Raw genomic sequence first — 12,110 nt, 5'->3', positions numbered from 1 at the left:
GCAAAAATGACCTACACAGTTTTTGTGTGACGTAACCCCCACTCTATCCCAATTACAAACAATCAAATCAAATGAGACATGTCATTAACTGTATTTGATTTAAATACGTTATAGATAGCGTTAAATACTTTTATTAGTGTGATTACACTGTGCTCGTTTTAGTATAAATATCACCGATGCATTATGTTTGCCTTAGAATATTGAAATTGAAACTGAAATGTCAATGAAAATAATTGTACATGTATATAATATCTTTCCGTTTGTCTAGAAATGACCGCTTCGCTGGCGTTTGATTTTCAAGACTATGAAATTGCTACCTTGATTATCTTTTATACAGTTTTTCTTCGTTATACTCAAGTTATATAAACATGATAGGTTAGAGAGTTGAGAAAAAATCAATAGACTTTTTTACCCCCGTTTACTCTGTTGTTCCAAAAATGTCCGTTGCGTATTTTAGTTATACCCGATGAATTGTGGGTAACTTCTGTACATGTCTGGGAAAACCAACTTTCATTTTTGCATTAAAAGCTAATGTGAATATGCATTTTCTAGCATAATTGTTGTTAGAGGGTTGGTTAAAGTGTAAGTTATTGTTATTTTAGTCATAATATTGTGATTTGTGGGGAAATTTGTATACATTTTTTTTGGACACCAAATTACCCGTCAGACCTCAGTGTAGCCCCTTTAATACCTCCATATTGACAGTGAGGGTACAAACCCAAGTTACCTCAATCTCAGCTCAAGTAAGTGAATCATTTCCTCTACATACATCAAAGATTGGTGTGGGGGTCAAAGTACAATGGACTTATGTGCAGAACTCAATTTTTCAAGGTTATTTATATTCATTTTGTCTGTTTTTAGTCTTGCTGACAAATTGACGTCTATGTTGTTGTTTTAGGGTAAGGGATATGTTAGTTTTCCTTTAGGGCTGGTGTAAATACTAGAGTATAAGTATTTTCCTGAAGAAAATCTGGTTTTAAGTGCCTGTTATTAGTTAATTTTAAGTTTTTGGTATGAAAAAAAGGTTTAAAATTTTTGCATGATAATGATATTTGTCATTTACTCTTGTAAAAAAGATTTCATACTGAATTTCTAAATACAGGATATTGGATGAGTGTAAGTTCAATACTGAATTTATTGCACGAGTTGAATAAATTATATTATGCGAGCCTCTGGCAAGCATAATATTATTCACATCGTGCAATAAATTCAGTATTGAACTTGCACAAATTTAATATTCTATTTATCATATACCCAAAATAAAGACTGTTTAAAGTAAAAAAAAACAGTCATTTTTCATTTACCAATAGTATAACACTAACATTTAGCGCCTCTTTACACTATGTTTGTATAATGCTAATGATGTCACGTCAAAATATATGCACGGCCATGCAATACCATATTTGCGGAGTCGCAAATTCAGCACGGGTGTGTGATAAAGCTCGATATTGTGACTAAAATATGCTGCATAGACAATATCAGTTTATGACAAATTTCTGTTTTGATTGTCACACAATTTGAATATTTTGTATTTGGCTGTTGAAAGCTATAATTTTAAATATTTTGATATTGAAATCCCTTTTATTGTAAATATCCTGTTCCATTTTCAAAGCTGGGCAAGCTCCATTACACAAATGAAGGTGGTTTTTTTGTTTGTTAAAACCTCTTTAACAATGGACCATTCCAGATACAAAATTGAACAAGTCCATGTAATGATTTCAGCAAGATCAATTAAAACATTAATCACTTTGTACATAGTGTAATCACAGCTTGTGTGGGTTTAATGAATCATACAGTGCAATGAACTTATTTCATTTGTTTTGTTTACGACTGATGAGGTTAAAGAATGATAGATTACCTCTTAAATCCTTTACTATGTAATACCTGTGTGTAATTTACTGCTACATTTTATAGGCATTTGCGTAATTAATTGCTGTAAATTTCACACTACAAATACACTTTTATCATGTTCACTCACTGTTTTTAGACAATAAATTAGTTTAGGAATGTCAATTTGACCTAAACAAAAGGTGATGTATTTTTTTGCACATGCTGCAAATAAACGTTTTAACTGACTGAATTTATATAACTTGTCACAAACTTGAAGTTCTACCTCTGTACCAGTCTAAAAATTCAGATTGACTTATATTAGGTTATTATGTTTTGCAAAAATGGGGGCATAAATAATAATTGAATTATGAATAATCTTAAAATAAAAAATGCCTGATTTTACTAAAACACTATATGTTAATGTAAAAAATCATGCTCACTAATTAATGGCTTTTAAACAAGTTTGAATTAAAGCACATGTAAATTGTCAGCCCAAATAAATGGCCACATCGCTTAAGGCTGTATTGCCTTTGTATTTTCTTAATATAGATTTTTTTTATAATGACAAAAAGTTTTTTGTTTGGTTTTAAACAAAGTTTTGTTAGTGGAGACAGGGGACTTCATTTTTTTCTGCCTCAATATGAAAATATATTTTTCTAACTTCAGGTTGGAGAGCTGTTGCAAGATATACGGCGTTTGAATGTTGCAGTAACACGTGCCAAGAAAAAGTTGATTCTTGTTGGTAATACGGACACACTTGGTCAATATAGCCATCTTAAACAGCTCCTTGATCTACTACATACAAACAATGTTGTTGTCCTTGACCAGTTGTGTGTTTGATTAAATACATAACTTCAGATAATAAAAGGGAAATTACAAAGCAAATGCATTTTAATAAAGTCAGACAGTGTTTTGGATGTCATGTTCTTTCTTGTTTAAGTAAAATGAATGTAAAATTAAGCTCTAGAAAAACAGGAAACAAGTGCATCTCAGGAAAGGTAGTTTGCAAAATTGTGGCATTAAAATGTTTTACTATTTTTCCTTTTTTTATGCACATTTCATTCTTTTTTCTTTAATTAAAAGAAGCAATATATCAAGTGCTTACAATGTTCTGACTGTCTTTTTTTAATAATTTGTGTTCTTCTAGTTTACATTTTTTTATTTACATGATATAATAATCAAGTTAAACCTCAAATATACCTCAGTTTTTTAAGAACTTGCAAGCATTGTGACTACTGAATATTATTTTTTTTCATATATATTTTCATAATTCTATCATTTATATTATTTATACAAATTGTATAATTATGTATTAAATGTTGCTATATATGATTAATTTCAGCTCTTGTTGTTTTTAGTCAGATTATTTCTTTTTACCATACCATACAGCAAAATGATTTTAGTGATACTATCTGTATACTTCTAGAAGAGTTTGATAAAACAGTTTACCCAATGAACCTTTGATAGATCAGATATTTCAATATAACAAATAATTATACAAATGGTGCATTTAGTCTGTTCTAAGCATATATCGGTTTCAGGGTAATTTATGCAATAAGTTAACATGGTTTAACCATTTATCTTCTGGAAACAGATGTGATTAGTCTTGACCACCAGTATAGAGTCGGGTCAAAGCCAGTCTGTACATCTGTTTGTAACCCAATTCCAGTACAAATGTATTCTGATATTGAAATCTCTTAATTTTCAAATGGACAGTTCATAATTCAATGCAGGGTAAATCTGCTACAAATATTCAAAAAGAAATATGGGTTTATATCCTTAACACCTAGGTGAACAAATTTTATAGAGGAAGGGATGAAACATGACTAGTATTTATGTATACTGGTTACATTCATTAGTGTTGTACATATAGTGTAACATACATGTAGTTACAGGATGCAGTAATACTACTTTTTTAATAGTAACAATATTTAATAAAAAATATCAAGTTTTTATTCCCATGGTATTGTTTTCACAATTTCTTGTCTGTGCAATAGAAGTTCATTGTTAGCTTGACTTTACAAAGGATATGGAGAGCTGTTCTTATTCAGGTTTCTGATTAAAGTTTTTGTTCTGTAAGATATTTTACTGTAACTTCTTTATCTCTGAGGAATTTACTACAAACTTCAAATATATGTTCCTAAGCATCACCCCCATCATGTGACAAGGTACATAACACAAGGCGATTTTCTGAAGCAGAAAAAGGGTCGTTGTCATCCTTCATATTTACCTCGCCTTGCCTCTTGTGACTGTCTCCAAAGTTAAGAAATACATTGTACCTTTCAGGTTGAAAATTTGTTCAGAGCAAAAACCTCGGTTCTCCAATATTCCAGTAACTTCAAATGCCTTCAAAGATTGGATCCAGAGACAGAAACTTTGTATATCTGTTGGAGGTGAATGCCAATTAGAAATTGAGTGAAATCAAATTGCACGTGCTTAGATGCATTCATATTTGAACACTCCTCGTATGAGAGTAATCCATTAAGTTTACGGGAGGTAGGTGGTACTATTTGTTCACCGGTAAAGCTTGAAAAGTCGCGATTAAATGACCGGTTTAAGTATCCGTTACTTTTGGGAAATTGAAATTCGAAAATGATCTGAAATGAATAAACCAGCCGATAACAAGAAATGGCCGGACGTTAAGCTATGACGCTAAATAGGAACTGGAAGAATAATACGTTATAAACATGAAGTGTATGGTGTTCAGTTTTAACAGAGACTTTTGGAAACTCTTTTAACAAAATACGGCTCTAACCCCTTAATATTTCACTTGATTTTCAGCCGCACCTGCACTGTACTCGCATATATTAGTCATAAAACATCTTTGAATCGATGACATGTTTGACGGTTAGTGCTTAATCAGCTGAATAGCTTCTTTAATCAGCTAAATAGCTTCTTTACATGGAAGAAACCGAAGTACATACCTGTACCTGAGTGGAACAGATACAATGGTGAATACATGTAGTGTGTGAGTGGTTTAATGTCAGCGTCCCCAATGTCTGGATGGTTGGTACTGGTGGCCGTTAGCAAGTCATTGACTTCAAAACACTTGCCACTCACTGCTGTGGGTTCGAATTCCGCCAAGGTCACACGAACATTTTGAAGTTTCAAAATATCACAATAAGAATTAATAGGCACACACAATCGTGTCCGGGTATTTCATAACATTTTGTCGCATCCAGGAACCACGTCCCTTCTTCAGTGATCAAGGTCACACTTATATTTTGATGGTTCAGCTATCACAATTACAGATTACAGGTACAATAGTACAAAGAAGAATATTAAACAATTAATTACTTTCATTGTCTTTTCATAATACCAGCGTGCTTAAGAAAACAACATTTTCGGGGGCATTAGTCACTTTGATTACAGCTCTTGTATACTAATGATGTGCACTTTAATATACACAGTAAATATGAAATAAGTATATTTATTATATACTTATAAATGAAATATTGAGAAATGTTAATTAAATAAAATGCGTATTTTCATTTTCCGTATTTTCACTGTAAAAATTTTTATTTTTCACTGCAGTGAAACATATTTTCCGTATTTTCACTGGTGTCTTGTCGGACTACTTTCTATTAAATTCTTCCCATACGCAAAATTTAAGGGAAATTCTTTCAAATTTTAATGTCAAAAAAGAGAAATGTATATAATAAACAGAAAATTCAAGTTTTTTTCTATAAATACATGATTTATTTTCATCTTGTGGCATGAAAATGATCATATTTCACTCGTGGCTATCGCCACTCATGAAATATTTATTTTCATACCACTCGATGAAAATAAATCATATATTTATAGAAAAAACTTGAATATCCTCTATGTATATAAAACATATGCAGCAGCTGGGATACTTATCCGTATTCTAAGCAGCAGTCAGTGATCATTATTTTGTAACACAATTTCCGTTACATCTTTGGGGCATTTCTGTCGTGAATACGGTAATTTTAAAGAAAAAAAGCTACACAAATGGCTTTTAAATTACTATCTTTTACTTTACTTATTTAATAGGAAATACTTACATAAAATTGAAGAAAAAAAAACAAAAAAGAACTTGAGGAATCGTACGCTTGGTAAATAAAAATAATAAAAACCGTGGAAGACTAGGTTTTAAAGTTGCCTTCTTTTATCCAACAACAAAAACGGAAGGCTTTTTCCTTCTTACTGGAGGAAACTTCTTAGTAGGTATAAATGTGCGCGGTTGACTCTTTTTCCGTGGTCGATATTTTTTCCTTGGTCTATATTTTTTCCGCGGTGGGGGTTTCTTTGGTCGTCTGTATTTTTTAGATGGCCGTCTTCGAGGTTTCTTAGATCCTTTATGTTTGTTAGACATATTGTGCTTACTATGATGCCCCTTTCCGCCATGATGACTTCTACCGTAATGATGACCCCCATGTCCACCCATATGACCATCATAATTATTGCCATCATTGTACCCAGATTCACCATCATACGGTTCAGTATCAAACCTGTCATAGCTTGGTCGAGGACCATCGTCATAGACGTCCATTCCTCTCGAAGGACGACTATTCGGGCCCCGGAAAGTTTTCTTCGTCCCCCTTAAAAAAAAGGGGAAAATCCCATCCTTCTTTTGTGACCCTGGGTAAAAACACCCCATTACCCCCTAGCCCCTGCTAGGTAGTAATCGCCATCATACCGCCTCACGTCACCATACCCGCCATACCATACCCGCCGTACCACCCGGCCCTCATAAACCATCTCAAAAAACCCCCAAACCAAAAACCCGAAACCGTCATAGCCACTTTTCCAAAAAACCCCCATAACACACCGAACCGCCCCACCCTAAACCATAGAAACCCCCCCCGCCTTTGGGTAACCAAATACCCTCCACCGAAAAGGCCCCTTTAATACCAATCCCAAACCAAATGGGTTTCCATGCCCCAAAAAAGCAAAAAATATATTTTTTCTTAAAAAAGATATTTAATTTTAAGCTCACCAGTATAATGAACATTTCGCAAATCTTTTCATTATTTAGTAAAGTCAAACAGGAGATACAAATATCATGACAACAAGGGAAAATACAAAATAGTGTAAAATCATGTTTTAAAGACTATCATGCATATATAATAATGCATTGTCACAAATAACATCAAGCTGATTTATTTAACAATGTATTAAACGTGTGGCTGTTACGAACGTATATTTACCTCCGCCGTATCCGCGATATCCTCTGTATCTTCTGTATCCATATCTCCTTCCAAAATATGGATATCTCCTGTAACCTCCATATCCCATATAACCTCCATATCTAGACCTATAACCTCGTCCATAACCAAGATAACTGCCTCCAAATCCTCTCCTGCCAAATCCACGCTCGCCATAGCCACCTTCTCCATATTCCCCTCCTTCACCATAGCCGCCTTCACCAAACCCCCTGCCTCCAAACCCTCCTTCTCCATATTCCCCTCCTCCATAGCCGCCTTCACCAAACCCCCTGCCTCCAAACCCTCCTTCTCCATATTCCCCGCCTCCATAGCCGCCTTCACCAAACCCCCTGCCTCCAAACCCTCCTTCTCCATATTCCCCTCCTCCATAGCCGCCTTCACCAAACCCCCTGCCTCCAAACCCTCCTTCTCCATATTCCCCTCCTCCATAGCCGCCTTCACCAAACCCCCTGCCTCCAAACCCTCCTTCTCCATATTCCCCTCCTCCATAGCCGCCTTCACCAAACCCCCTGCCTCCAAACCCTCCTTCTCCATATTCCCCGCCTCCATAGCCGCCTTCACCAAACCCCCTACCTCCAAACCCTCCTTCTCCATATTCCCCGCCAAAGCCACCTTCTCCATATTCCCCTCCTCCAAAGCCGCCTTCACCAAACCCCCTACCTCCAAATCCACTGCCTCCAAAACCTTCACCAAATCCTTCTCCAATTTCTCTTTCCCCACCACCCCCATATCCTCCTTCGCCCGATTCTATTTCTTCTCTCTGAGCATGTACTGAGTTATGGGCTAGTAAAAATATTATCAATAGATATGTCGCCATATCTCTGGGTTTTGGTACCTGAAACAAAATTATTATAACATGTTTATAATACTAGTAATTGTAGTAGGACTTAAATTTCTAATTTTTATGATGTTAGAAGGAATGGGTTAGTACAGACAATGCCCAGTTTATCATAAAAGGAACAAATGTCACTAACTACTGTTTGTAAACATTCAACTACAACTAAAAGAAAGAAAGAAAAAAAGAAACCTTAAGAAAGGTAGGACGGAAATGTCTGGCCAATTGATAAAACAAAAGAGAAATGCAAGTTCGCTTACTGCACATTGTTGTGTTTTGTTAATATTTTCCTTCTATCCCTTATCGCCATCTATCCTTTACTGACTGCAACTCATTATATTTTTAGAAATTTTGTTTTTTACATTGATTAAATAAATAACATGCATGTACTAAAATTATTACATAAACACTTGTATTGAAAAAAGCAGGGGAATTATTTCTGTTATTTTTTCTTATTTTAGCAAAATTACTTGACGTTTTCGCTTGAGTCAGTTCACTAACTGTAAAAAATATTTAAGAACAATATGGATAACTACCAGTTTTATGTAGATTAAATTCATTATATATAAAGTAAACAATCATTTCGTGAAATTAATTACGCTATAATATCAATCTGTATATCCATAATATGCTTAAAATCTTTGGAAATTGAACGTAACAGATCTTTGTGTTGAATTTTATTAGGATTTTGCATTGATTCCGTCAGTTATACTAAATCGGTGTGTTTTCTAAGAAAGTGTAGGGTTTTTTTAACAACTCTCCAGTCAAATTCCTGGAAATAACCAGTACTGGCGTCTGGAGTATATGAGGAAACATGGTCGTAACCAAAGTAGGGTTCAAACCTTCGCGATCCGAGGGTTTAGATCTCCAAATATGCTGTTGCCCTTTCACTAAAATGTGTTGCTTTAAGCCTAAATTTTTTGAAGCGTTACTTTTTCGTTTTCAGAGACTGATGTATATGTCGTCTGCTAGATTGAGAAACGATCTTTATCACTGTTAAAGTTTTATTTTTCTAGAAATAACTCAAACGTAATTTAAAATGATATTTCTAAGAAGTTCGTTGCAAAAACTTAAATGCGTTCCGATATAAAATATTACCTTTCAGTTATATAGGATTACTCATTAACATCCAGATAAGCTCTCCCGGAAATATTCATGACAGTTACATCTGAAAAAAAAATGTTAAAGTTGTATAAAATAAACTTTGCTTACACACGAATCCACATTCGACAGTAAGGGGTGTTCATTTATTTAATTTTGCCATTGGAGCTCTGCAAGGCACATTGTCAAATACAAACTAGCATGCCTCCAGATTCATGCTAATTTTCATTGAAAATTTTGAAAATGTATTTAAATGTAAAGTAATTTGAAGTGAACAAAGAAAGTAATTAACACATAGCAAACGGCACTTACAATCCACGTGAATTACCAAAAAGACGTCAAAATATACATAAATACCTCTTACTGTGTTAGTAACGCAGTAGAATTATAGTGAATGGTACTGCAAAATCAGTCATTAAACGCAAATAAGATGTATAATTAATCAAATATTGTTTCTTTTTAGTTTTCTTAAGATCTTAATACATTTATCTAAAGACTGAATTTCTTGAAATATTTTGACTCATCTGGAGGCGTGCAGCATTTTTCTGATCTTGAAATCCATTCTGTCAAAGTAGAAAATACGCCAGAAAGCATATGAAAATGACAGGTACCAAACGCACCTACGAGAGTCATATTGACTTCCAGATAGACTTTTCTAGGCACATGAAGCCTCAATTTTTATTGTAGAAAGAAAAATCGTTTGTTTTATAATTTTTATAGTAGTGGATTTAGAACATGTAAGATGCATTCATCTGAAGAAAGTAGTGCTGAATGTAAAATTATTTGTGATAAAAAAGAGCAAAATGCAAACAGTGGTAATAATTATAACTTTACTATTTGCCAAAACATTTCGGAATGTGATAATAAAAAAACTTTGAAAAATAAAAATGTTTGGAATTTTTCAGGCTTAATGATTCTACACAGGCACTAAATCTCCTTTTCAAAAATGAATTCTGATCAGCCCACACATATCGTGATCAAAGCACAAGTTTGAAGTTCAGTAGCTTAATTAACTCGCTTCTTCCTTTTTGACAAAAAAAATTGTTCTTATAAAACTTATGAGTAACTGTTAGGTCATATAAAACTGGCAGGTAGGCATAACAGATTTGTTTTATAAAATATTGCAAATAAAACTTTTCCTGTGAGTTTTATAATTTTAGTAACGCGTGATTCTAAAGCGAAACCACTACTTGCTATTGGCGCGTCTCTTGGTCTAAACACCACCTGGCTGCTATATTTGACAATTGCCACATTTGTTTTATTTATTAATCTAGACATTTGAGCAGTTATACACACTAAGCCATTGTTCGTCAGTAATCCTGTTCTGTATATATATGAATCCTCTTTGTACCTCGATTTGGAGAAGAAAACTGTTGTAAATAAATATTTTAGTTATTTAACAAAACATATGATACCGGGCGCGCAAATTGGAAATCTGCCCTCTACAATTATGTCAAAATGATTAATTTGCCATGCCAACATCAGATGTACGGTAGATCTTTACATTATTCTGAGACACAAACTATATTAGGAAACAGCTGTGTCCTTTGAATCGAGACAAAAATGCTGCTAGTTGACGTCATATACCACATCATAATTAGATTTATTTTCATAAAACGCGGTATTTCTTACTTACGTTAGAAGTCAAGAAAAAAATATTCCTGTCTTTCCTCATCAACTGTCCTCGTGTACAGAAGGAACGAACGAATACCAATGCGAAAAAGACGAATTGCGTGATTGAAACTAATGTTTAAGGTCAATTTAAATCGATGCATCCAAAAACATACGATGTTATTGATAGAGAGGTAGTAGATATTCTTCATGTAAAACACTTCATTATAAAATCGTTCATTAATTTTGTATAAAATACCTTTCTGCGGAAAGTATATAGTCCAATGTCTATATGTTATTTTACAATGTAATGAGTGCTTTTATTTAACATTATCATCGCTTTATATATTGTGAAAGAAAGTGTAAGAAAATGGACCTGACATTTAATTAGTTGTAGCATGGTGTGTATGTGTGCATACGTCACCATGGCATTCTCCGTAATGCCTTAAAACTAACATTACTAGTCTACCTATTTTTGCAACTCCCTACTGAGACTGTTATAATTCAGTATTAACATCTACATCTACATCATACTGCTTAACAATCAATTCTGATTATGACTAGCAGGCGCGTTGTCAGGGAACTGTTAATAAAAGACTTTATTTATATGCAAATTAAAAAGTTAAAAGAATAAAAGTTCTACAAGACTCTTTATTTAAAAACATAGTGTGCAGTTTAGAATTTATAGAATGGGTCAAGCCTCTCAGTAAAGATGTTTAAACTGGGGCTAGACTGAACAGTTAGGGGAAGGCTATTCCAAAGACGTATGCTCCTAGGAAAGAAAGAATTTTGATGATATTGTGTCCTCGAGTAGGGTATCAGGTAGTTCAGATTTCTTGTTTGAGTAAGGTGTTGGTGGTCAACAAAAACAATATTGTTTTGGATTGGATTAAAACTAATGAAAACTTAATCCTAATTGTTTGAAAAAAAGTACAAAATACAACATGTACAAAATCGTTAAATTACTAAATTATATACACTGTGCATGATTACAAATTTCGTACGTAGATATTATATCACCCTGTTTTCGCTTAGACTTAATAGAAAGACCTTGTAAAGATGTACAGAATTATAAGAACGTAACAAAACATGACTAAAGCTTTATGATGTGATTCGCAACACAATTAAAAATAAAAAGATTTTATTACTAAATCTTTATAAATTAATGGCAACAGTGAAGATAATGATAAGCCAATTGATCCATTATATATATAATGTATAAGTTCAACCAGATGGGATTCGATTCTTAATGATAAAGTTTGCTAGTCTACAGCATAAGATAACATGTATGGCGCGAATACTTTAAATTAAAACCACATTCGTATTGTCTTATCCGAAAGCGGAAAATAGATTGTCACTTAGTGATTGCGGGGGGGGGGGGGGGGGGGGCGTGAATCACTCCATGTTCCGTAGTATCTTTTTACGACATTGAGAAACGAACTTCCAATGTTTTAAATTTTTTGATGGAAACGAGTGAAAGTTTATCTATGAAATAAATCTTTAAATATATATAATTATATATCAGACAAAAAATACAAACA

At 33.6% G+C, this 12,110-nt stretch overlaps 1 protein-coding gene across 1 annotated transcript; it reads right to left on the bottom strand.

The window, feature by feature from the left end:
• Window positions 1-6,960: 6,960 nt before the first annotated feature.
• On the bottom strand, window positions 6,961-10,949 carry LOC132720692 (uncharacterized). The gene is made up of 3 exons (XM_060704875.1): window positions 10,595-10,949; window positions 8,956-9,025; window positions 6,961-7,857 (listed from the first exon to the last, which is right to left on the bottom strand). The coding sequence occupies exon 3, from the start codon at window positions 7,837-7,839 to the stop codon at window positions 6,961-6,963; it is 879 nt and encodes a 292-aa protein (XP_060560858.1). The 5' UTR covers window positions 7,840-7,857; window positions 8,956-9,025; window positions 10,595-10,949.
• Window positions 10,950-12,110: the final 1,161 nt, after the last annotated feature.

Source organism: Ruditapes philippinarum, unplaced genomic scaffold (genome assembly GCF_026571515.1).
Source record: "Ruditapes philippinarum isolate M1 unplaced genomic scaffold, ASM2657151v2 ctg5059_1_1_1_1, whole genome shotgun sequence".
NCBI lineage: Eukaryota > Metazoa > Mollusca > Bivalvia > Venerida > Veneridae > Ruditapes > Ruditapes philippinarum.
This window is presented reverse-complemented; position numbering and strand designations above follow the sequence as displayed.